Source organism: Amblyraja radiata, chromosome 18 (genome assembly GCF_010909765.2).
Source record: "Amblyraja radiata isolate CabotCenter1 chromosome 18, sAmbRad1.1.pri, whole genome shotgun sequence".
NCBI classification, from domain to species: Eukaryota; Metazoa; Chordata; class Chondrichthyes; order Rajiformes; family Rajidae; genus Amblyraja; species Amblyraja radiata.
The window spans coordinates 24,222,374-24,248,800 of NC_045973.1; the positions used below are offsets into that span (position 1 = coordinate 24,222,374).

Genomic DNA, 26,427 nt, shown 5'->3' on the forward strand with positions numbered 1-26,427 from the left:
CGCCAGCATAGCACTGGGCCCATCAAACGCCACATATCGCCAGCATAGCACTGGATATCATTAATCGCCACATATCGCCAGCATAGCACTGGGTCCATCAAACGCCACATATCGCCAGCATAGTACTGGGTATCGTTAATCGCCAGGATAGCGCTCGGTCATATCAATCGCCATATATCGCCAGGATATCAGTAGGTCTCCTCAATGTCCACGACGCAGGGACATCTCATCGAATGTGTTGTCTCTTTTCTTTCTCCTCCTTGCTCCCCGGATTCTTGTGGCTCTCCCTGTGATATAATGACGTAACTTTAGAAAGGAGGTGAGGAGGAATTTCTTGAGACGACTTTGGAGGCTAAGTCATTGGGTATTTTTAAGGTGGCGATTGACAGATTCTTGATTAGTAATGGTGTCGGGGGGTTAAGGGGAGATGGCAGGAGAGTGGGGTTGAGAGGGATGATTGAACGTGAAAGTAGACTTAATGGGCCGAAAGATCTAAAACTTATGAATGTAGTGAAGCTTAAGCAGATTCATTGTAGGAATTCCTCTTCATGCCTATAAAATGCCCCATCTAAACTAGTCCCATTTGCCCGCGTTTTAATCCATATCTGTATGAACCTTTCCAATCCATGTACCTTTGGAAATGTAATTTAAATGTTGTCATTGTACCTGCTTCAACCATTTCCTCTGGCAGTTCGTTCCACACACCCACCACCCAAGTGCGACCGGAGGGGTGTGGGGTGGATTGGAGGGTGGGCGAGTGTATGAATGCTCCAGGGAAGGAGCGTGAGCGTCAGGGGTGAGTGACGGGGGTGGGAGGTGAGTGGGGTAAATATTCCCGGGTGGGCTGTGCCCATTGAGATTGATCCAGGGAGGAGGATTGAGTGTCGTGTCCAGGCAGAGAGATTCTGCGACGGCGGGAGAGTGATCTCTGGAGTGAGAGTCCGGGAAAGTGATCCAGGGAGGGCGGTCCGGGGTGGTGGTTGGTGTGTGTCCATGAACTGTGATTGGAGGGAGGCTGAGGGTCAAGGGAGTGGGATTCAGCAGGCGATGGTGAGTGTCCAGGGAGTGTGACTGGAAGGGTGAGGAGTGTTGATTGCCAGGGGAGTGTGATCGTAGGTGGGGCGGAGGTTGGGGAGCGGTTAGTTGCCTGGGTAGGGTAATTTCAGAAGGGTGAGTGTTCAGGGAGAGTAAGCCTCGGCGTAGGGTAAAACTTCGGGAAGAGTGATTCCAGGGTTGGATTACAGTTGAGGGAGAGTGATCCCAGGAGTAGATGAGTGTTTGGGGAGTGTGATCCTGGGGGGATGTGGTTACCGTCTGGGGTGAGTGTTGCGGGGGGAATGTGAGACTGATCATGGGAGAGTGAGGATGAGTGTTTGGGTAGAGTGACCTGAGTGAGTATCCGGGAGGGAATGACCTGTGGGGGCGAAGTGGGTGGTCTTTTTGGGAGGGGCTGGGAGGAATGGTTGAATATCGGGGGGAGTGATCTTCGGGGAGTGGGTAACCCAGGGGGAGGGGGATTGGTGATCAGTATCCGGGACGAGCGGTCCGCTGGGATGTGTTTGCCACCAGCTCAGGGTGTCCAGTCCGGGACCGCCTCCCGCTCCTCCCCGGGGCGGAGCGACGACCAGAGTCTCAGTCAGGCCCAAGGCGCCGACAGATTATCTCGGGGCCACAACCGCGTCCGCGCCGCTGCACCGGGAAAGGGTTCGGGGCCGGGAGAGCGGTGAGTGGGAGAGCTGCACGGGTGTAGAGAGGGATCGCGGGGCGGGGGATATGGGGCAGCGAGCGAGCGGATCATCTTTTGCTCGATCTGTTCCCCATCCTGTCGTGGCAGATGCTGTTGTTTCTGCTGCGGTGACCTGTATCTCTTGTCTGTCGACAGGTTCAGCCCAGAATGGGAGGGATACAGGAAGAGGAGCATCCATCAGTCCGGTTGTTCCGAGAGTACCTGAGGATCAGGACGGTGCACCCTCGGCCGGACTATGGTAAGGTTTATGGGCAGAGGGGGCAGCGGTGATGCTGCTTTAGTTCTGTCACAGAGCACCAGAGATTCAGCTGTAGCCTCCCAATGTCATGTGTTATCTTCCTGCCTGACTACTATTTTACTTATTCTCACAAAGTGCTTGAAGTTTTGACCTATTAATTTGTAATCACATGTAGTAAAATAAATGCTCTTCCATTTACTTTCATCAGGCCGGCATATGTTTATTACCATGCACTGTCATTTTCATGGTAGTTGGACAGTGTGATAAATGGTGACCAAATGGCTAGAAATGTTCAGACTGAGATTGCAGTCTCTAAGAAACTGGTAATTAAAATTGGGATGGCTGCACATGAGGTGGCGGGACACTTCGACAGTTCATGCGAGACCATTGAAGTGGGGTCGGGTGACGCTCGGCAACACAGGGCGCAGCTTGGTGGAACTGCTGCCCCGCAGCGCCAATGTCCTGGGTTTGATTCTGACCTCGGGTGCTGCTTGTGTGCAGTATTCACGTTCTCCCTGTGCCCGCGGTTTCCTTTCACGTCCTAAAGACGTGCGGGCTTCTGTAAATTGCCCTCGGCGTGTCGCGAGTTGTTGAGAAAGCGGGATAATTCGTGTCAAGTGGACTCGGTGGGCAGAAGAGCCCGTTTCCCTGCTGTACCACCAAACTAAATTAAACGTTAATCATTGATCATGCCTCCCAACTGACCTTTGCACCACTTATTGTGCAGCAAGTGCCGTTGTCAGCATTTCGGTTGTGCAAGGTTTGCGGGTCACCACGACGACACAATTTGACTGCAGAGGTGCTTTAATTATTTGCCGACAATGTTCGGGACCTATGCTACAGTTCCAGTATTCCCCTCTAAATCCAACTTACTCTGGACGGTTGTACTTGGTACTTTGTGGGATGGGTGGGGAAATGGGGCAGAGCCCCATTTGGGAGTTGTGACTCCCAACTCGACCCCCCCCCCCAAATGACAAGGAGCACCAGTTTCGGCGAATGGTTTTATCTCCATCACTCTTCTCACAAACCCCCAGCCTCTGAAGCCAGCTGTGGGCGAGGCCACATGCAGCTGGACAGATGCGACTGACTTGCCAGGCTGTTGTGCACACTTCATCTTAACTACAAGGAGAATGAATGTCACTCATTTAACTAGGTCCAACCACTTGATGCAGAAGCCTGAAGGGGGTAATGGGATGGCTAAGCACTGGCTTATCTCTCCTTCATTCAGAGGAGCCGTTCTGCCTCTCGTTGGATGTTTGGACCTCCAGCTACGTTCAGATGTCCCTTACTGAGATGGGTACAGAGCCCTTGATGGCCACAGGACATATGCACAGGTGCATATTTGATCCAACTGTTAGTGGCATCAGTGTTTAGTATAATATTTTGGGTGATACAACTCTGATTAAATTTTTTTTAAACTCTCACCATTGTGAATACAGGCATTCGTTAGGACAGCAAGATAGTCATCCTGGGGGCATTTCCTCGTCCAGGAAGGTCTACAGCTAAGGGGAAGGAGATTGGGCAGTTTTGGGAACTGGTATAAGGTCAAATTTCTCTTACCTGGGGTAGTTACATTGATTCCACAAATCACAACATGGGCATATTCCTAGCAGGTGTTTCACTAAATGGGATTTTAGTTTAGTTTAGAGAGATGCAACGCGGAAACAGGCCTTTCGGCCCACTGAATTTGTGCCGACCAGAAATCCCCATGCACTAGCACCATCCTACATTTAGGGACCATTTACAATCTTTACCGAGGTCAATTAACCTTTGGAGTACATCTTTGGAGTGTGGGAGGAAACTGGAGCACCCAGGGAAACCCCATGCCATGGGGAGAACGTACAAATTCCATACAGACAGCACCTGTAGTCAGGATCGAACGTGGGTCTCTAGCACTGTAAGGCAGCAACACTGCTCCGTGCCACTGTGCCACTCTTTGTTAATGAAAGACTGGGTGAAATGTATTATGAGTATTTTGGTATGGTGTTCTTTTAAAGGGTATGACACACTCTGCTACATAAACAGATCCTTAATCAAGGACACTATCCCCAGAGACACTATGGCTTTATCATGGAAATAAGCAGAATGAATCAAAGGATGCCTGTGTTCAAGACAGGGAAAGATTTCTGAACATGCCCACTGGTGAAAGTGACGGAGTGGACAGCCAGTAGATGGATTAGAAAAGTATGTTTTAAGGAATGGGTTAGCTCTTTCACTGGATGTGGGTGATCTTGCCCAGGCAAGCAATCGTCAACATCTGCCACAGTGACCCGAACTGAAGTTTTGAACTGCTGCAGCCTGTGCAGTAAAGTTATTTCGGCTGCTTTGGGTTGGGAATACCGCAACAAAGGGCCAGTGATGGATTTCCAGGGCAGGATGGTGTGTGGGGAACCTGCAGGGTGGTTGCTAATGTCGTGACATGCTGGCTGTGCCCTTGCTCCACATGGTAGAGGTGGTGGGACTGACTGAACAGGCATGTGGAGTACCTGCTGGGTTCCTTGTAGTTGGTGCATACTGCAAAAAGTGTACTACACGATTGAGGGAGTGGAGTGGGGTACTCCACTTTGCTTTGTTCTGGATGGTGTTGAGCTTCTTAAGTATTGTTGAAGCCACACTCATGCAGGCTGGTGGAGAGTATTCTTATCCTTGTATATGTCAGGGGGTGAATCACCTACCACAGGACACCCAGTCTCTGACCTGCCCTTGTAAGATGACAGTACTGCTGTTGATATTGGTAACAATTGTTATAACCACCACATTTGTACAAACTGCACAACAGATTGAGTGATTACTATGTTTTTCAGATGGTGCCATTGAATTCCTGGAGAAGCTCAGTATAGAACTGGGTCTTCCCTGTAAGAAAATCGAGGTGAGTGATAAGCCCCTGCTCAACACCGTAGAGTAGTTTCACAAGAATGAATTTGGATCATTTTTATACAAGTATTTTGGGAAGAGGAGGTGTGAGAATTATCCAAGATTAAATATGAAATAGCAGGAATAGTTTGTCTGGCCATTTGCATCTGCTCTGCCAGTCATCATGATTGACCCTCCACCTCAGCTCCACATTCCTGCCCTGACATGATGTCCTTCGATTCCCTCAATATCCAGAAATCCATCAATCTCTCTTTTCAGTGAACTCAATAACTTTAAATCTTTCCTATCCATGACGACTTGCCTTCTGTTTTGAAACTGAACTTCAGGTCTAGTCGCCTCAGGCAGGGGAAATATCGACCCCATATTTATTATGTTGAGTTCTATGTGTTTCAATTAAGTATCCTATCTGTTTTATATATTCTTGAGAGTAGAGACAATCTTTCCTAATGTGGCAAACTCACCATCCATGGAACCAGTCTGTTATACTGTACTGTTTAAGAAGGAACTGCAGATGCTGGAAAATCGAAGGTAGACAAAAATGCTGGAGTGACTCAGCGGGTGAGGCAGCATCTATGGAGCGAAGGAAATAGGCTGAATTATACTGTAGTGCCGCATTTCTACTGAAGCAATTACATTCTGTTTTCGGTATAGAACAACACTAAACATGATACTCCAGGCGTGGTCTTCCTCAGACCCTGTATAATTGCAGTAAAACATCTGTCTTATAGAAAGGCAGTCACTTTCTAGACCAGTAACCTGGAGGCCAGAATCTTAAAAACCCTAATCTTAAACCAGTTCAAATCCCACACAGTAGCCACAGAAGCTAAATTTCATTAGTAAACTGAAATGTAAAAGAAAATACAGGTGTTAAAATTGATGACCACTAATTTATTAGTTGGTTTTAAAAATGCCATCTAGTTCATTAACATCCATCTGGAGGGAAGACTTGCATCCTTACCCAGCCTGCCTTATTTGTGACTCATCCAACAACACCTCCAATTGAGAATTCCCCTACTGATGTTTAAATCCCATCACAGGCTGGTTGACAAAATTCTCCATAACCTGCTCAGCCACCTGGATTGTTGCTACTATAGTTTGGTCTCAGGATTATGACATTTTTATCTTTCTACTATTGATGGATAGTTTCCTTCCACATCCCAAAATTTGCTGGTAGGATAATGTCCTGCTGTAAATTAGCCCTAGTGCAGTGGGTGGCAAATAAATATAAAGGGCTTTTTGGCTGCCCACACACTGAGCTCTGGAATTCCCTCCTACACTTTTTGGCTGCCTCGCCTCTTCACTTTTTTCCATATCTTTGATCAGGCTTATTTGCATGCCACTTCTTTTTTCTGCAAAGCATCTTGTGATGTCCCCTCTTGTCAGGGGGCTGCGTTAAGTCCATGGCTCTGAGCTCAGCCGGTGCTGAGGCTTGTGTTCTTCTTGTACAGGTCGTGCCTGGCCTCCGGGTCCTCATCCTCAGCTGGGAGGGGACTAACCCCAAGCTGAAATCCATCCTCCTCAACTCCCACATGGACGTGGTTCCAGTATTCGAGGTAAGGGAGAGAGATGGAGTTGGGCAGGTGTGGGTGGCTTTGTGCGGTTGTGGTGGGGGGGGGGGGGGGGGTTGGGCAGGGGTTAGTGAGCCGATGGGACGGTGAAGATCTGGGCTCACTCTTCTCTTTCTATCTGCAGCAGCACTGGAGGTTTGACCCATTTGCAGCTCAGAAGGACGAAGAGGGGAATATATACGGCCGAGGATCACAGGACATGAAGTGTGTGACTATTCAGTGAGTTTGACACCCAGGATTGGCACCGAGGCAAGCAAACTAGCAGGGGTGTGGGTCCCGGTAATGAAGAAGCAAAACGCTGCAGACACTGAAATAAAAACAAAAGTGCTCAGCAGGCCAGGCAGCATCTGTGTAAAGAGGAGCCGTTAATGGTGCAGGTTAATGATATTTTATATGAGAACAGTTGCTGCATGACCGACAGAGTATCACGAGTGCGGCTCTGTTCTCATTTAAAGAGGGCTCCACTTTGAAATTTTAGTCCGAGCCTTTCCTGCTTTGACATTGGGGTGGGAACTACAGTTAGAATTAATTTCCATGTTGGAAGGAGGGAAAAATCAACTCAATCTACAATCCTGTTTAAAGAGCAATGTTTAAAGAGCAACAGAAGATAACTAAAAAGGCAATACGGGGAGAAAAGATGAGGTATGAAGGTAAGCTAGCCAAGAATATAAAGGAGGATAGTAAAAGCTTCTTTAGGTATGTGAAGAGGAAAAAATTAGTTAAGACCAAAGTTGGACCCTTGAAGACTGAAAAAGGGGAATTTATCATGGGGAACAAGGAAATGGCAGATGAGTTGAACAGGTACTTTGGATCCGTCTTCACTAAGGAGGACACAATCAATTTTCCTGATGTACTAGTGGCCAGAGGATCTGGGGTGATGGAGGAACTGAAGGAAATCCACATTAGGCAGGAAATGGTGTTGGGTAGACTAATGGGACTGAAGGCTCATAAATCCCCAGGGACTGATGGTCTGCATCCCAGGGTACTTTTTAAGGAAGTGGCTCTAGAAATCGTGGACGCATTGGTGATAATTTTCCAATGTTCTATAGATTCTGGATCAGTTCCTGTGGCTTGGAGGGTAGCTAATGTTATCCCACTTTTTAAGAAAGACAGAGAGAGAGAAAACCGGGAATTATAGACCAATTAGCCTGACATTGATGGTGAGGAAGATGCTGGAGTCAATTATAAAAGATGAAATAGCGGCACATTTGGATAGCAGTAACAGGATCGGTCCAAGTCAGCATGGATTTACAAAGGGGAAATCATGCTTGACTAATCTTCTGGAATTTTTTGAGGATGTAACTAGGAAAATAGACAAGGGAGAGCCAGTGGATGTAGTGTACCTGGACTTTCAAAAAGCATTTGATAAGGTCCCACATAGGAGATTAGTGGGCAAAATTAGGGCACATGGTATTGGGGGTAGAGTGCTGACATGGATAGAAAATTGGTTGGCAGACAAGAAACAAAGAGTAGGGATTAACGGGTCCCTTTCAGAATGGCAGGCAGTGACTAGTGGGGTACCGCAAGGCTCGGTGCTGGGATCGCATCTATTTATAATGTACATGAATGATTTAAATGAAGAGATTCAAAGTAACAGTACACAGTATTAGTGAGACCACATTTGGAATACTGTGTACAGTTCTGGGGTCCATACTTAAGAAAGGATGTACTAGCCCTGGAGGCAGTGCAGCGAAGGTTTACAAGATTAATTCCTGCAATGAGGGGATTGACATATGAGGAAAGGTTAAGTAGGCTGGAACTCTACTCTTTGGAGTTTAGAAGAATGAGAGGCGATCTCATTGAAACATATAAGATCGTGAGGGGCCTTGATCGGGTGGATGCACCGAGGATGTTCCCAATGATCGGGGAAACTAGAACTAGGGGACATAGTTGCAGAATAAGGGGGGGCTCTTTTAAAACTGAGATGAGGAAGAACTTCTTCACCCAGAGGGTGGTTAATTTATGGAATTCACTGCCCCAGGGAGCAGTGGAAGCAGAAACTTTAAATATATTTAAGACTAAAATAGATGGTTTTTTAGCTGCCAAGGGGATAAGGGGCTACGGGGAGAGGGCAGGGATATGGACCTAGGTATGGTTAGTATAGTAAGACCTGAGTGATCTCCTGGACAAGTGTCGATCGCCTGGATTGGGGTCGGAGAGGAATTTCCCGGATTTTTTTCCCGAATTGGACCTGGGTTTTTATCCGGTTTTTTGCCTCCCCCAGGAGATCACGAGGTTCTTGGGGTGGAGAGGGGTGATAGCGGTATAAAGGGGAGGGTAGTGTCTTGTGTTCTGTGTCTTGTGTCTACTGTTTGTGGGTAAGTGTGTCTGTTTAGTGTTCAGCCATGAGCGAGTGGCGGTGCGGGCTCGACGGACCTGGTGGTCTACTCTCGCACCTACTTTCTATGTAACAGTAGCAAATTTGCAGATTTGCCACCAAAGCTGGGTGGCAGTGTAAACTGTGAGGAGGATGCTATGAGAATGCAGGGTGACTTGGACAGGTTGGTTGAGTGGGCAGATGCATGGCAGATACAGTTTAATGTGGATGAATGTGAGGTTATCCACTTTGGTAGCAAAAACAGGAAGACAGATTATTATCTAAATGGTGTTAAGTTGGGAAAAGGGGAAGTACAACGGGATCTGGGGGTCCTTGTTCATCAGTCAATGAAATGCAGGTACAGCAGGCAGTGAAGAAAACAAATGGCATGTTGGCCTTCATAACAAGAAGAGTTGAGTATAGGAACAAAGAGGTCCTTCTGCAGTTGTATAGGGCCTAAGTGAGACCACACCTGGAGTATTGTGTGCAGTTTTGGTCCCCTAATTTGAGTAAGGACATTCTTGCTATTGAGGGAGTGCAGCGTAGGTTTACAAGGTTAATTCTCAGGATGGCGGAACTGTCATATGCTGAGAGAATGGAGCGGCTGGGCTTGTATACCTTGCAGTTTAGAAGGGATCTTATTGAAACATATAAGATTATTAAGGGTTTGGACACGCTAGAGGCAGGAAACATATTCCCGATGTTGGGGGAATCCAGAACCAGGGGCCACAGTTTAAGAATAAGGGGTAAGCCATTTAGAATGTAGACGAAGAAACACTTTTTCTCACAGAGAGTTGCGAGTCTGTGGAATTCACTGTCTCAGAGGGCGGTGGAGGCCGGTTCTCTGAATACTTTCAAAAGAGAGCTAGATAGGGCTCTTAAAGATAGCGAAGTCAGGGCATATGGGGAGAAGGCAGGAACGGGGTACTGATTGGGGATGATCTGCCATGATCACATTGAATGGCGGTGCTGGCTCGAAGGGCCAAATGGCCTTCTCCTGCACCTATGGTCTATTGTCGTCGAGTGGCCCATGGTGGTACATGGGAAATGTATGTGTTCTGAGTCCATTGTCATGTCTCTGTAATTACATAACATGGGCGTTGAATGGTTGCTTGGATAAAGGCATTCAAAAGTAAGCCTCAGATGTTGGAAACGCTGAATAAAAACAGATGCTGGAAAAACAGTTTAGGCAGCATCTGGTGAACGAAAAACAATGTTTCAGGTCGAATTGATCAGAAATCACCTGAAAAGTTGACAGTTTCTCTCCACAGATGTGCCTGACCTGTTGAGTATTATATGTGTTTTGTATTTTGCTTTCAGCCAAGCCATTGTTGGCTAGTTGTTCATTCTGTGAACCATTTTGATCAATTGGCTTTCCCACACCATCCTACAACCTTCAACTGAAACACAATAGAAAGTTAGGAGGAGGTAGATACTGCTAGTTCTTTGTGAAGTATGTAAAGGAAGGTGGCATAGTGCTCCCTCCAATCCATGCCATATCTGTTGTATGAGTATCTAATGTACATTGGCCTTTCCCACTTGGACAATGTGACCCTTTCACATTGAAAGCATGTAATGGGATCCTTGTGATTGTATGCTGTTCATTGTGGCTTAGTCTATAACACTCTGATTCAGTGACAAATCCTGTAGATTCCAGAATCACTTATTACCTGTTCCTCACAGGTACATTGAAGCAATTCGAAGGTTGAAATTGGAGGGCAAAAGATTTCCAAGGACAATTCACCTGTCGATTGTTCCTGGTAAGGATAAAAAGCTCAGACATCTGATGCCCAGGGCTGCTAGTGATTTTGTCGTTTTAGTTTTAGTAGCACTGTAACCACCCTTGTATATGCTTCCCTTTGACCCTGTGCCACCCACTGTTTGAAGGGAAAGAGAAAGGTGTCTAGTTAGTGCCTTACCCTGTCAATGTTGAGATTCGTCCAATGTCCTGGTATTAGTATTGGCAGTCGTTTATTATTAAAAGGTGCAGAAAAAAACAAAGTAGATGGATCGCGAGGTAGAATAGAAGATGGGAAATATGTTTTAGCTTGTGAGAGGTCCATTCAAGTCTGGTAGAGCATTATTCTTGAATCTGAAGGTATGTGCTTTCAAACTGTTGTACCATTTGCTTGTTGCTTGATGGGAGAGGGGAGAAGAGTGTAAGTGATCCTTGATTATGTTAGATGCTTTCCCAAGGCAGCGTGAAGTGTAGATCGAGTCGATGGGGTGATGCTGGGCTGTGTGATGGACTGGGCTGTGTTCACAACTTCTGCAAATGCCTGGGGTCTTGGGCAGAGCAGATGCCATAAAAAGCTGTGATGCTTTCTATGGTGCATCTGTAAAAAAAATGAAAGCATCATTGGAGTGATGACTAATTTCCTCAATCGTTTGAGGAAGCAGAGACACCAGTGTGCTTTCTTGGCTGTGGCATGCGTGGGGTGTTTAGCATCCATAGATAGGTGGTTGGTTCAACATGCCATTTGAAAGACGGCACTCCCTCAGCAAGGCCAAACTGACTGCACTGGGCACTAGTGCTGGCCGGGCATTGATGCCACAATGCATGGGGGTGAGATCAAGACAACCGAGCCAGAGCAGGGGCCATCCCTGCTCATCTCCATTCCCATTCACAGTGTAGGTACATTCTGGAGAGACTAGTGTGGCGGCTAGACATCTTGCAGTGGTGTCTGAAGTGTGTTTCCTCTGCCTTAGACGAGGAGATTGGAGGTCGGAATGGAATGGAAAAGTTGGTCGAGAGTGAAGAGTTCCGAGCTTTGAATATTGGGTTTGCCCTTGATGAAGGTAAGACACAATTCTTCCCCAAGTTTTTTCCAATTTCAGATTTCTGTTTCTCTCCCTGTTTTTTTTAGCTCCAGGTCATGGCCTTCCAGCAAGATCTCCCTGTGTTCCCCACAGACCCAGCAGCTCACCACATCTCCCTGTGTTCCCCACAGACATGCCCAGAACACACACCCTGCAGCACACCACATCTTGTCTGCACTGCATGGGATGAGCAGAATCCCTCTGACTAAATGGTAGGGAGATCACAGATATTCCATTACCCTATGAAGCACATGTGGATATTCTTCTCTCTCGATGCAAGGCATTAAAGGCTCGGGCTGGTTGAGATTCCAGTATGCTCTACACTCTGCATGGAGAGGAACCAAGCATTTGTTACCACTGAGCAGCACACAAGCAGTAGACCAGCTAAAAGTTGACTCAAACCCATACCGTTTCCTTCTGCTCCAGATTGACCCAGCCTTGGCCCAGTACCCGACCCCTAAACACATCTGCACCTAGACTCGGGGCCCATCAATTCACTGCGGCATGGCTCAGACCCTTTCTCACAGCTCATCCGGGTGTACATGAAGGCACCTCACCCATCAGAGTCAGAGCCGCCTGCCCCCCAGTTCTCTGCTTCTGGTCTTTACCCACCCATTCTGGTTTCTCCTCCAGTCTTTCACTCCTGATACTTGGTACGCACTCCTCCACTCCTACCATCACTGACCCTACCATGGCTCGCCTGCCCACCACCCCAGCCGTTGCTTGCTGCCCATCCACTCTTGCTATCTCGTCAAACCAGTTTCTGCCGCAGAATCACCAATGGGCGAACACATCCACAGATTCTGCTGAGCCGTTTGATAGCATTTGCTTTGAGCCAGAGCCCGCTGCAGGTGGAGATACTAAGAAAGCCCAGAAGCCTCAGGTTCCACTATGCACTGCCTGAGAATTGAGCTCCTGATGTAAACCATCAACAAGGCCTTAGGCCTGTGGGGCTGCTCCATTTCCAACTCCTTGACAATCAAAGGCCAATGTCTCTCAGCATTCCCATGGGGCATTTCTCCCCACACCATCCCTAACCGTCTGTGCAGACTGGAGTTTGATCCTGGGGCCATTAATTGGTTCCCAGCAGTGTATTTACCCGGTGGGCCATTGAGCCCCTTTGTCCACACTTCACCTGTAATATTTACACTAGATGTAGTCATGCATTTCTGAGCACCGTTACTAATTACTGAACTTATTGTCTCCAGGTCTGGCCAACCCTGGTGAAACCTTTACAGTGTTCTACGGTGAAAGGAACGTTTGGTGTGAGTACCTGTTAGCTCCTGCGATCTGGCTGCTGGTTAGTGCTTGGGTTTCAAATGCTGTTCATCATGCTTTGCCCTGTGGTGTCACTCCTGTCGAGTGCTGTGACTGCAGTCGAGGAGTTGGGCAGTTTATCCTCGAGAAGCAGCCTCCACTGTGCTGGGTTGGGGTCACTGGTTAGCATTCAAGCCGAACATTATACCCAGTAAACAAAACTTCTGAAGGATGGTGAGGCTACAGCGAGAACAAAATATTGCAGACATCACTGGAAGTACCCAGTGGGTCAGGCAGCATCTGTGGAGAGAGAGAAGGATGGACTGACTTTCAGGCTGTGGGCCTCTCATTTCAACTACTGGAAAACTCACTGGGATATGGGTCCTACTTAGGAGGAGGCACAGGCGAAACCATGGCTCTCTTTGTAAGGAGATATTTGATTACAGGTTTCACTATCTCAAATGATTTTGTTGACTGCAGTATCTGTTACTAGAAGTCTTTACACAAAGATTGGAAAAAATAGGAAAGACAGTACTGCATGCTAAAATAGACTAAAAAAAATAGGATGCAAAAGGAGAAACCCAAAGCAAATAACACCGTTAATATAATTGGGTAAACTGATGAGATGAAAATGGGGCCACAAATCCATAATTGCAGAAGTGACAACACAGGTGGATAGGGTAGTGAAGAATGCATTTGGTGTGCTTGCCTTCATAGGTCAGGGTATTGAGTATAAGAGATAGAATGTCCTTAGTTGTTCAAAACATTGGTTGCACCACATTTGTAGTATTGTGCACAATTCTGGTCGCCACACACCAGGAAGAGATGTACCAGGATGTTGCCTGGAATGGAGGGCTGTAGTGATACAAATAGATTGGATAGGCTGGGTTTATTCTCACTGCAATGTAGGAAGCTGAGGGGTGAGGTTACAGAGGTTTATAAACTTAAGAGGGCCAAAGGTAGAATATTTTTCCCAGGCAGGCAAGTCTTGAACTAGAGCACATAGGTTTGAGAAAGGAGAAATTTAAACGAGATCTGAGGGATAAGTTTTTCACCTGGTGGTGATGTCTATGAGCTGCCAGAGGAGATTTTAATGGCAGATGCAAGTACAATATTCTAAATGCATTTAGGCAGGTATTTACACAGGAAAGGCATAGAGGGATACAGGTCAAATACGGGCAAATGGGATTAGCATGTATAGGATTATGTTCAGCATGGATACAGTGGGCCAAAAGGCTTGTTTCTGTGTCATGTGATTTCATGATTCTATGAAGGCTGACAAATGCCAGCAACCTGTTCATCTGCATCTCGGCATAGTAAGGAAATGGTGGCAGAGGTGTGGATCAATTGCTTGTGATCTTTCAAAGTTCTTTACTGTCTGGAAAGCTCTCAACAGATTGGATGGCTGCTAATGAAACACCACCATTCAAACATGGAATGAAGGAAGGAGAAATAGCAGAAAGTGCAGACCAGTTAGTCTAAACTCCTTTATCTGGAATTAATTCGTTAGGAAGTGATATTGCGGCAATGAGAAAATCCGAGTAAAGTAAATTAGCATCACCATGGACCAGTGAAAGGGAAATGGTGCTTGGACAATTCATTAGAGTTCTCTGATGATGCCTATGTGGATGTGGTATATTTGGGTTCTAAGAAGCATTTGATCTGGATGTATCTGGATAGCTTTGGTAAATTAAAAGCAAACAGTAGGAATAACTAAAACATTTTCAATTTGATGAGGTGTAACTGGTCGAGTGTCTTGGGGCGCAGTGAGCCTCGACTATCCCCATTTATTTTAAGTGCTTATTTAATGATGGCATGTAATGCATCCAGATTTAGGGATGAAGAGGTCTCAGAGTATCTTCAAAGAGATATTGACATGTTATGCAAGTGGGCATAAAGATGGCAGATGCAGCATGAAGAAAACGGCATAGAATTATGCAGAGATAAAGCATGGAAACAGGCTCTGCAGTCCGCCAAGTCCATGCTGAACATCAACCACCTATTTACACTAATCCTCCATGAATCACATTTTTTAAAAACATAGTGTGTCATCCCGCCATGTCTGGTGCCAATTTAAACTGCACACCTACCTGCACATGATCTGTATCTCTCCATTTCCTGCCACTTTTTGTAGAGATAGTGCAGAAACAGCCCCTTCGTCCCACCGAGTCTGCGCCCACCAGCAATCACCCCATACACTAGCCTATCCTACACACTAGGGACAATTTACACCGAGGCCAATCTCCATACAGACTGCACCCGCACTCAGGATCGAACCAGGGTCTCCGGTGCTGTCGGTATGGAGTTTGTACGTTCTCCCTGTGACCATGTGGGTTTTCTCCCCATGCTCCGATTTCCTCCCACACTCCAAGGACATGCAGGTTTGTAGGTTAATTGACCTTGGTAAAACTGTCATAGGGAGAGGTAGGTGGCTGTAATATGCTGCCAGGAGAGGAGAGGTCCTGGGAAAAAGTCTCTGACTATTTACCATATCTATGCATCATATATATTTCTATCAGCTCACCAATCTGTCTCTAACACTGCATAACCTTTAAATTTTACTTTTACAAGGTTATCCACGTTTGTGGGAAGATTAGATAAGGGAGCAATGAATGCAGGTATTCAGTTGCCAATCTGGTGCTCATTGCTAGAAAAATAAAGGTTAATATGCAGGTACTTGAACTCATTTAGAAGGCAAATTAAATGTTGGCTATCGTGTCAAGGCCCTGGAATATATAACGTTGCAAGTCTGGTTGAAAATACATTGGATCACTTCTCTGAGAAAGACTTTCTTGCACTGGAGAGGATAGGAATCGATGTTTTTCCTGGTGGGGATATTGAACCAGGGGGTTCAGTTTCAGAAGAAAGGGTCACCCATTTCAGATTTGAAGGATTTTTGGAATTCTCTACCCCAGAGGGTTGTGTGGTTGAATCATTCAACATATTCCAGCAAGATATCTGGGCTACGTAGGAATTGGTGGGTGCTGGGAGAAAATATCTCGAAACATTTCTGTAAAGAAATATCATTTAATTGGCCTTCCAAATAACTTGCTACATTTTCCTGACAATATTGTTTTTCTTACCTGAGGACACTGAATTCATCCGCTCTATTAAAATCAGATTTCGACCATGATGGACTTTGCTGAATCTGAGGCATTGCATGACTTCCTTATGCTGCATATGAGAATGTTTGTGTCATAGACAGATACAGCATGGAAATAGAGCCTTCAGCCCATTGAGTCCATACAACCATCAACTACCTATTTATATTAATCTAACATTAATCCCTTTTGTTTAATTCACCTGACATTCTTGCATCTCCTCCCAAATTCTACCACGCCCTATACACCAGTGGCAATAAAGAGCAGCTAATTATCCTATTGTTCCACAGGACTTTGAGTTGTGGGAGGAAACTCGGGCACCTGGTGAAAACAGGTAGAATGTTGAAACTCCATGTAAATGGCACCTGAGGTCAGGACTGAACCCAGGTTTCTGGTGCAGTGAAGCAACTGTGCCACTGTTACCTGGGTCAATTCCTTAGAAGGCAGCTAAGCTCAGTACTATACCATCATGGCATAGACAATAGACAATAGGTGCAGGAGTAGGCCATTCAGTCCTTCGAGGCCATTCAGTCCTTCGAACTAGAACCGCCATTCAATGTGATCATGGCTGATTACCCCCAATCAGTACCCCGTTCCTGCCTTCACCCCAGATCCCCTGACTCCGCTATCTTTAAGAACCCTATCTAGCTCTCTCTTGAAAGTATCCAGAGAACTGGCCTCCATCGCCCTCTGAGGCAGAGAATTCCACAGACTCACAACTCTCTGGGAGAAAAAGTGTTTCCTCATCTCCGTTCTAAATGGCTCACCCCTTATTCTTAAACTGTGGCCCCTGGTTCTAGACTCCCCCAACATCGGGAACATGTTTCCTGCCTTTAGCGTGTCCAAACCCTTAATAATCTTATATGTTTCAATAAGATCCCCACCCATCCTTCTAAACACAAGAGTATACAAGCCCAGTCGCTCCATTTTCTCAGCATTTGGCAGTCCCGCCATCCCGGGAATTAACCTTGTAAACCTACGCTGCACTCCTTCAATAGCAAGAATATCCTTCCTCAAATTAGGGGACCAAAACTGCACACAATACTCCAGGTGTGGTCTCACTAGGGCCCTATACAACTGCAGAAGGACTTATTTGCTCCTATACTCAACTCCTTTTGTTATAAAGGCCAACATGCCATTCGCTTTCTTTACTGCCTGCTGTACCTGTACGTTTACTTTCATTGACTGATGAACAAGAACCCTTAGATCCCGTTATACTTCCCCTTTTCCCAACTTGACACCATTTAGATAGTAATCTGCCTTCCTGTGTTTGCTACCAAAGTGGATAACCTCACATTTATCCACATTAAACTGCATCTGCAATGCATCTGCCCACTCACCCAACCTGTCCAAGTCACCCTGCATTTGCATAGCATCTTCCTCACAGTTCACACTGCCACCCAGCTTTGTGTCATCTGCAAATTTTCTAATGTTCCTTTGAATCCCTTCAACTAAATCATTGATGTATATTGTAAATAGCTACAGTCCCAGCACCAAGCCTTGAAGTACCCCACCAGTCACTGCCTGCCATTCTGAAAGGGACCCGTTAATCCCTACTCCTTGTTTCCTGTCTGCCAACCAATTTTCTATCCATGTCAGCACTCTACCCCCAATACAATGTGCCATAATTCTGCCCACTAATTTCCTTTGTGGGACCTTATCAAATGCTTTCTGAAAGTCCAGGTACACTACATCCAATGGTTCTCCCTTGTCCGTTTTCCTAGTTACATCCTCAAAAAATTCCAGATTAGTCAAGCATGAGTTTCCCTTCGTAAATCCTTGCTGACTCGGACCGATCGTGTTACTGCTATTCAATTGGGCCACTATATCATCTTTTATAATTGACTCCAGCATCTTCCCCACCACCGATGTCAGGCTAACTGGTCTATAAATTCCCTGTTTTCTCTCTCCCGCCTTTCTTAAATATTGGAAATCCAAATAAAAACAGAAGACCCTTCTTTGATTTGAAACATTGAGAAATAACCCTGTTTTTCTCAACCAGCAAAGTTTCTAGCAGTTTCAGTTTCTGTTCTGTATTTTATACAAATCAGCTTGCGCAGGGGAATGTTGAAAGGGTGCTTATTACCAGTTAAATGGTAAAATGGAAACACAAGTCCCTGCTGATGCCGGAATGGAGAGCAAAACACAAACTGTTGGAGAAACTCAGTGGGTTGAGCAGCATCTGTGGAGGGGAATTGGCAGATAACGTTTGGGACACCCAGCAGTTTTCCCCTCCACGGTACATCCCCGCCCCTCCTATCTCCAAGTTCACCATCTCCCCTCTTTCCACTTCACCCTGTCCCCTTCCACCCAAATTCCTGGTGCTGGCTTTACATTTGACTGTTCTTTTCTTACTTGATACTCTTTTCTCTCCTTTTCACCTCTAGTTTTTGCCACTGCTCCACCCATCTGCCAATCACCTCCTCCCTCTCCTGTATCCAGCTATCACTTGCCAGGCTTTTCCCACCATACCTCCCTATTCCATCCGCCTGAAGGAGGGTCACGACTCAAAACATCATCGACAATTTCTCTCCACCGATGCTGCCTGGCCAGCTAAGTCCAACCGGAACTTTGAATGATACATCTGGGACCTAGACTCAGCAAGCCTTGGCTGATGAGTTGTGCTCCGCCTGCTACACGACACAAGTTGCTCAGACGCATCATAGCTTATTTATTTATTTATTTTACTTTTCTTTTTCATCGGTTGGAGCTGCATACTAAATCTCGTTGCACTGATGTGCAATGACAATAAAAGATATTATTATGATTATTATTATTATTATTATTAATATAGTTTCTTGCCGTCCCAAGTTGGATTAGACAATCACTGGAAACTACAATGAATTGGCAGATGGATACTGTCTTTATGGAAATAATGTTGTGGTTTGTGAACAGTAATTGAACCGCGTAGCAGGGACTTCACTCACTATTCAGCCCACACTTTCCCTAACCAGGAAATATTTTATGAAACATACAGGACAGGAAACATCTTCAAAGCAAGAAGGTGTATTAACTTGTTAGGTTGATAAGCTTTCAAGAGTGTGGTGGGTACTCCAATCTGTATGTAAAGAGCTTCCTCAACACAATCCCTCCAACACTTCCAGTGCATCAAGCACTTCAAGGCTTGCAATAGGAAAGTTTGTGACTAGTGCTGGGTGAGAGAGAGAGAGAGAGGGAGGGAGAGCTGCACTCTGAATTTTCCCTGAGAGTCAAGAGTGTTTGTTTGTCATATGCATTGGAACAATTAAATACTTGTTGCAGATTTTCAGGCATATTAGATGCCAAAACAAAAATACACAACTAATTATCGGTTATTCTATGCAAACTAGTGACCACCCTAGTGCAAAAACCATAGTACATAAAACAATCCTAATAGTGGAAAGTCCATCGTGGTTCAGTGTGGATGAATAGTTAAGGTTAGGATTGTGCTGGGTCGTTCAAGGCTCTGATAGTTGATGGGAAGAAGCTGCTTTTGAACCTGGAGCTGTCAAGCTCCTGTACTTTCGTCCCGAGGATAGCAACGAGGAGCGACCAAGGTGGTGTGGGGTCTTTGATTATATTAGTTGCCTTCATAACAGAAACGTAAATAGTTAGACAAGGGAATTTTAACAGTTGTTAATCTGTGCCAATTTTTGTCTGCCTGTCAGGGGTATCAGTGCGTTGCCCAGGTAACCCAGGACATGGGTCTCGCTTCATCGAGAACACCGCTGGAGAAAAGGTGGTAAGTGTCGAAGTAAAGTGGAAGATCTCCACACCCCTCAGCGCCTCCAGACCCAACTCCACCTTTATGACTTAAACTCCTCCATTACGTCCCAGTCCCTCCACCATCCATTCATTATGTCTCTGTAGTCCTATCTTCCTCAGACCCCTACACACTTATCCCCTTATCATCCCGTTCATTCCCTCCTAGCCTATTTCCTCCTCCTCTCCAGAAATTCTCACAGCTCTCCGTCCGTCCCTCAAGTCAGTGTCCATCTGTGAGGACAAAGCCGCTGTGACAGTGCAAGATGTTGCTGGGGTGAGGTTTGGGTGTGAGGTGGTGAAAATAAGGGAGAGTCATAATGCTGCGATGAGGATGTGTGAGATTCTCTGATGGAATGCAATATTCCATGCATTGATGGGCAAGGGATCGGTGAGGAATATTAGGGAGATCAGGAATTGGGAAGATGGGGATCTCTGGATTTAGTGAGGCATGAATTAGGTGTAGATGTTGGGCATCTGGAGACCAATGGTGAAGGGGAGGGGCTGAAGATGTGGAGGGTGTAGTTTGTTTGATGATACCATGGTGAGAAGCTGAAGATAAGAAAGAAAGAAAAATTAGGATTTAGACACTGCTAATTCTTTATTTTTTTTACCATTGAAGCGTCGAGTTATCAATTCGTTCCTGGACTTCAGAGAGAAAGAGAAGAAGAGGTGAGGCTACACACGTATTCTCATTCATCTTGGGGCAAGTGGTGGTTTTCCTGAATTAACTCATATCTACTGTTGGTCACTCACATCAGACACACCACTAACACGAGCTAGATAGAGCTCTTAAATATAGCGTAGTCAGGTGATATGGGGAGAAGGCAGGAACGGGGTACTGATTGAGGATGATCAGCCATGATCACATTGAATGTGGCGCTGGCTCGAAGGGCCGAATGACCAACTCCTGCATCTATTGTCTATTGACTGACAATAATGTAACGCTGCAGACACGGGTGCCACATTTGGATGAGATGATAGATTGCTAACCCTCTGCCTGTTTGGGTAATCTAAATCCTATTTCAAGGTGAGCAATGGGTAATCCAAATCCTATTTCAAGGTGAGCAATGGGTAATCCCAGGGTCCTGACTGCCTATGAAGCTACAAGGGTCACAACTTGTTAAGCCTCAGTGCTAAATTAATGTTGAAATACTTCCAAGCAAATAATTGACTGAGTTATGCAGTGAACTATTATTTATCGTGGTATATTATTGTCACGTCGACTGAGACACAGTGAAAATAATTGTTTTTGTGCTATCCAGTCAAATCCTACTTTACATGGGTACAATCAAGCCCAACCCAATCAAATTCAACAGGTAATGCAAAGAGAAAAATACCAGAGTGCAGAATGTTGTGCCACAATGTTATAGAGCTTTATAGCTGCAGAGAAAGTGCAGATGGAAAAAAATGTGGGGACCACAATAAGTTAGGACGGGAGATTGAGACTTCATCCTAGTTTATGTAAGGACCCTTTAGTAATCTGATCACAGCACGGAAAATACGTGCTTTCAGGCTGTTGTATCTCCTGCCTGCTGGGAGAGGGGAGTGGAGGGAATGATTGTGGTGTGAGTAGTCCTTGGTTATGTTGGCTGCCATCCCAAGGAAATGTAGATGGAGTTGATGGGGAAGGGGGGGGGGAGGCTGGTTTGTGCAATGGACTGAGCTACATCCACAATTCTCTGCAACTTTTTGAAGTTTGGGTAGAGCTGTTGCCAAACCAAACGATGATGCATCCCAATAGGATGCTTTTTACGGCGCACCTGGATTAGCACAGGTGACCAAAAGTACTGTCAATAATAAAGGTTAATTCAGACAACGTGCGCTGAAAGGACTGTGTCTGTATTTACTGTTCTAATAGTTTCACACACAGGGCAAGGAGCAATGGTTTACAGAGGACATATCCAGGGGGGCATGACTGGAGTGCTTAAAGTCATGACAATAAAAAACGGGCATAGATACAGTACAGTAAGTGTGGGACAACCGTACATCTACTGGGGCAGCAAAGACCAGCAGATACAGATAATGGACAACCAGCATGAACTGCACAGGCCGAATGAGCACAGGGCACAGATCGGGTCAGCAAGCACCTGAAAAGGGGACATATCCACAAGACAAGGCAGGGTAGGAGGACACAGAGAGAGCACCCTTTAGACCATTCCTGGTTCTGAGAATAACCGTCTCCTGTGTTGTGTCTAGACTCAATCAGAGTGAGTGCCTGACTCTGGGCGATGTCATCACTGTCAACCTGACCTCCTTGAAAGGAGGCGTGGCATACAACGTTATCCCTGATGAGTTAATGGCAGGCTTTGATATCCGGATTCCTCCAGCTGCGGACCTCAAGGTTAGTCATGATGTGTTACGTGATGAATGATGGCAAAGAGAGAGGTAGGAGGGATTCCTGTGGTACTTCAACAGAAGGGAGTGAGTGGGACTCTTGAATGTCTATCGATGGAGACCACTGTGACTTTCTGTCTTTCAGGCATTTGAGGAACAAATGAAGCAGTGGTGTCAGAAAGCAGGGGAAGGAGTTGTCTGTGAATTTTTGCAGGTATTAATATGACGGGTGCTATTTGTATTACAAGAACTTGCAGTCATCATTACTTTGACAGCATTGGAGGGATCCAACTCCCTGGAACAATCTGGCAGGTTTTGCAGAAATGGTCTTCCAACTCAGACCTGGTAACTCTGCCTTCACCCACAGCGATGTGAGGCTAGACTGCTCGTCTGCATATATGCAGACAACGTGTCTGGACTGATCTCATGCTGTCGGGGTGATGGGACTCCCAGAACACGTGCAGTTTCCCCAGGCAAGTCTCTCCCATTCTGTGGTAAGCCCAGAACCAGCTCCTCTCACATTGATATCCTCTGTCCAGCCTGGACTCCCTCTTGTCTAGACTGTTGTTGACTGGAGTTCATCCAGACTGACTCTTACCCTGTCCCCACATCGGGACACCATACTTAACTCTTGCCCTGTGTGAGGGAATGAAACCTCCCTATGTTGACAGCTCCCACAACCTGAGGAGAAGCTCTGGCAGCAGAGAGACGGCCGCAGACTACCCTCTAATCTGTAACCAGCTGCCCTCCCACAACTGTGTTAGCTCGAAGTAGGTGAATCAAACCTGGATCCAGTGTCCACACAAGGGCTTTGAAATGAGCCTCCTTGAATAGATCAACCTGTATATGGGTCACTGATGAAGATTGAGTAACAGCGTTAGTGATGGGTCTATCTACCACGCCTGCGTGTCAGGGTCAGTGACTAGGATCGTGTACTGGGTCTGCGCATGGAGGTGACTTCTCGTCTTCTTCTCCTTCTCAGAAAAGCACATGTGATAAGCTGACGTCGATTGATCCGTCAGATCCCTGGTGGAGTGCTTTCAGCAACGCCTGTCGACAGAGGTGAGTGGGTGCAGGACACTGGGGCTCTTGCCTCACACCACCCCGCCACACACCCACTCCATCACTGTACCCCTTCCCCATCACTCACTCCCTCCCCATCACTCACACCCACTCTGCCACTCACACTCCCATCACCCACCCTTTCCCCGTCACTCGCCTCCCCCCAAAACTCACAGCCTTATCACCCAACTCCTACCCATCACTCACACCCCTGTCACACCCGTACCCCCTTACCCACACCCCCTTCGCTTGACTCCCCTTACTCACACACGCATCCTCCTGTGTTCCAGGGACATGACGGTGCAGTGTGAGATCTTCCCAGCCTCCACCGACAGTCGCTTCATCCGGCAGGTGAGAATAACCACAGCCTGGCCTCGGAACAGCTGGGGAACACCGACCCAGTGTAGCTCCGACTGGTGCTGGGGTCAACAGTGAGGGTGGGTGGGCGTCTGTCCGTCCGTCTGTCTGTCTGGCTGGCTGTCTGTCTGGCTGTCTGTCTGTCTGGGGTGTGAATAAGTGTATGGGTGTGACTGAGATGTGAGGTTTGTGGGGGTGGGGGTGTTTGTGGTGAGCGGGTGGGATGTGGCATGGGTATGTGGGGGTGGGGGTGTTTGTGGTGAGCGGGTGGGATGTGGCATGGGTATGTGGGGGTGGGGGTGTTTGTGGTGAGCGGGTGGGATGTGGCATGGGTATGTGGGGGTGGGGATGTTTGTGGTGAGCGGGTGGGATGTGGCATGGGTATGTGGGGGTGGGGGTGTTTGTGGTGGGCGGGTGAGATGTTGCATGGGTATGTGGGGGTGGGGGTGTTTGTGGTGGGCGGGTGAGATGTGGCATGGGTATGTGGGGGTGAGGGTGTGGGGCTGAAGGTTGTTTTGGTGGATGTATGTGAAGTGGGGGTGTGTGAGTGTGTTTGGGGTGTGGGATGGGAGTGGGGATGTGAGTGTGTGTGGGGTGGGAGTGGGGATGGGAGACTGGGGTTGTGGGTGAGAGGATGTGGGGGTGTTGAGGTGTGGGGGTAATGGTGAAGCTGCTCTTTGACCTTCCTTTCACTCTCACAGATTGGTTACCCAGCCATTGGATTCTCCCCGATGAACCACACGCCCATCCTGCTGCACGACCACAATGAGCACCTCAACCAGAAGGTCTTCCTGACTGGCATTGACATCTACACCCACCTCCTCCCGGCCCTCGCTTGTGTCCCACCCCTCGCTGGGGAAGCCTGAAGCAGCACACCTACTCTCCACCTCCTTGCCCCAACACCCGGGACCCCTCTCTCCCCCTCCCCTCCTTCCTTCCTCACTGTGATAGACGTCCTTTCTCTTCCTCCACCACACTGCCTCCAAACATTATAAAGATATTGCACTCCCCTTCTGACTCGCCCTCACTCTCCCACTCATCCATCCCCCCACTCACCCTCACTCACCGCCCCAGCCGTGCCTCAGCCCCTTCCTCACCCCTTATCTCCTCCTGACGCTGGAGTTCTGCGGTGTTACCTCACTTACTGAATATTGCGACTCTCTCAAGGCTCATATGATTGGCCTTTGTTTGGGCTTTTCACAGCCTCTTGATCGCCTTACGCTCTTCACAATGATTATTTGGCTGCTGTTATCGCGGGAAACCTCTCCACATGATGACTCTGACTCTTCCCTCCAGGCTCTACCCTCTATCTCTCTCTGTCTCCCTGGATCCCCCTCAGTCCTCCTCTGTCTCTCCCCATCTTCCTTTGTCCCCCTCCATTCCCCTCGATCTTCCTCGGTCTCCCTCCACCCTTCTCCAACTCCTTCTCCTCTCTCTGCCCTCCTCTGTCACCCACAGCCCCCCCTCAAACCACCTCCATCCCCTCCGCCTCTCAGTGAGAGCGGCTGGTGTCGGGACAGTGGGAGTGGTGCCCAGTGTTGGGCAAATGGACGTTAGCTCTGTCTTTTCACAGGAGCCACTGCTTCACAGAACAGCCCCTTTCCCACCTCCAACAAGAGCTCTGGGTCTGGGTCGAAGCCACTGGGGAAACCTAGTAGTTACATCATCACTGTGTGTCTCAAGCATTAACACCTGACACCCCGAGGCCCCCCCCCCCCCCCACCCATCTCAGGCACGTCACAGTTGGGGGACACTCTTCACCCCCACAGACAAGAAGCTCAGAGCCATCCAGGACAAAGCAGCTGCTCAATTAGCTCCCCGTCTACTCCTCCCCCACCCACCCACCCACCACAACACTTCCTCCCTCCACCACTAGTGCACAGTGACTGCTGTGTGTAGTGTCTGCAAACATGCTCATCCAGGCACCTCCCAAGCCTGTGTTTTGATTTTTTTTAAAGCCTGTGTCTACTACCAGCAGGCCGACGCAAACACCATCCGCCACCTACAGGTTCCTCTCCCAGATACGCCATCCACACCAGTCCTTCTTCACTGGAACCTCTCACAATAGTATTGTGAGCTCATCTGCACCATGAGGATGGCAACAATTCAAGATTGTGTCAGTATCTCTTTTGGACAGGTGGGGAGGGCGTGAAAATATGGCCTCAACCACTGTGCCTGTATGGTGCGACACGTACGCTGTGAAGGAACAGGAGCTTTCCACAATGGAAAAATCCGAGAATTCTGTGGGTAAATGTGTGTTCTGCAGATTATGGATATTATGACGATTTGATTCTAATTCAAACTTGATTTTATTCTTCCAAAATAAACCTCTGTGCAGTTCAAGCTGGCTGCTATATCTGGCCTTTTATTGTCTATCCTTACTGAAGAAATATAAATAATTTACAGCACTAAGCCTAAGCATAAAACCATGAGAAACAGGGGCAGGGAGAGTCCATTTGGTCCTTTGAGCCTGCTCTGCCATCCAATAAAATCGTAGCTAATCCACTCTCGGCCATAACAATACTTACCCACTACCCATGCCCTCAGCTCCCTTATAATATTAGTTAAGATGTGTTTCTTGTTACATGCGCAAGTACAGTGAGGTAGAAGAGTAATGAAAAACTTGCTTACAGCAACATCACAGGCATGTAGACTCAGCCAAACACATACAAAACCAAAAATTATAGATATGTTCAATAAACCAGTAAAAAGAAAAAGAGTGTGTAAAAAAAACAAGGCATAAGTGCAAACCAAAATTGGAAGACAAGTCCCTGGTAGTCCGTAGTGTTCCGTTGCTGAGGTAGAATTTGGGTTGTGCAGGTCGGTTCAAAAACCTGATAGTTGTTGGAAAGTAGCTATTCCTGATTCTAGAAGCATGGACTTCAGGTGCTGTGGCTACAGAAGTAGCTTACCACCACCGAGTGTGACTGAGGAGTGAATGAATAATGCGATGTAAAGCGCCTTGAGTATTAGAAAGGCGCTATATAAATCCCATCCATTATTATTAT

At 47.0% G+C, this 26,427-nt stretch overlaps 1 protein-coding gene across 5 annotated transcripts; it reads left to right on the forward strand.

Annotated features, from left to right (window-relative positions):
- Nucleotides 1–90: 90 nt before the first annotated feature.
- acy1 (aminoacylase 1) lies at nucleotides 91–25,766 on the forward strand. 5 transcript variants are annotated; one of them, XM_033036872.1, is made up of 15 exons: nucleotides 91–191; nucleotides 1,883–1,985; nucleotides 4,790–4,854; nucleotides 6,308–6,412; nucleotides 6,552–6,646; nucleotides 10,428–10,504; nucleotides 11,454–11,543; nucleotides 12,773–12,829; nucleotides 19,570–19,643; nucleotides 20,286–20,335; nucleotides 21,863–22,007; nucleotides 22,146–22,214; nucleotides 22,983–23,062; nucleotides 23,353–23,413; nucleotides 24,121–25,766. In XM_033036872.1, exons 2-15 carry the CDS (start codon nucleotides 1,895–1,897, stop codon nucleotides 24,283–24,285), a joined length of 1,224 nt encoding a protein of 407 aa, XP_032892763.1. In that variant the 5' UTR covers nucleotides 91–191; nucleotides 1,883–1,894; the 3' UTR covers nucleotides 24,286–25,766. The 5 variants fall into 5 exon arrangements, with proteins under 5 accessions (XP_032892763.1, XP_032892759.1, XP_032892761.1 ...); XM_033036868.1 differs by lacking the exon at nucleotides 91–191 and adding an exon at nucleotides 1,007–1,050; XM_033036870.1 differs by lacking the exon at nucleotides 91–191 and adding an exon at nucleotides 1,034–1,079.
- The last annotated feature ends 661 nt before the right edge of the window (nucleotides 25,767–26,427 follow it).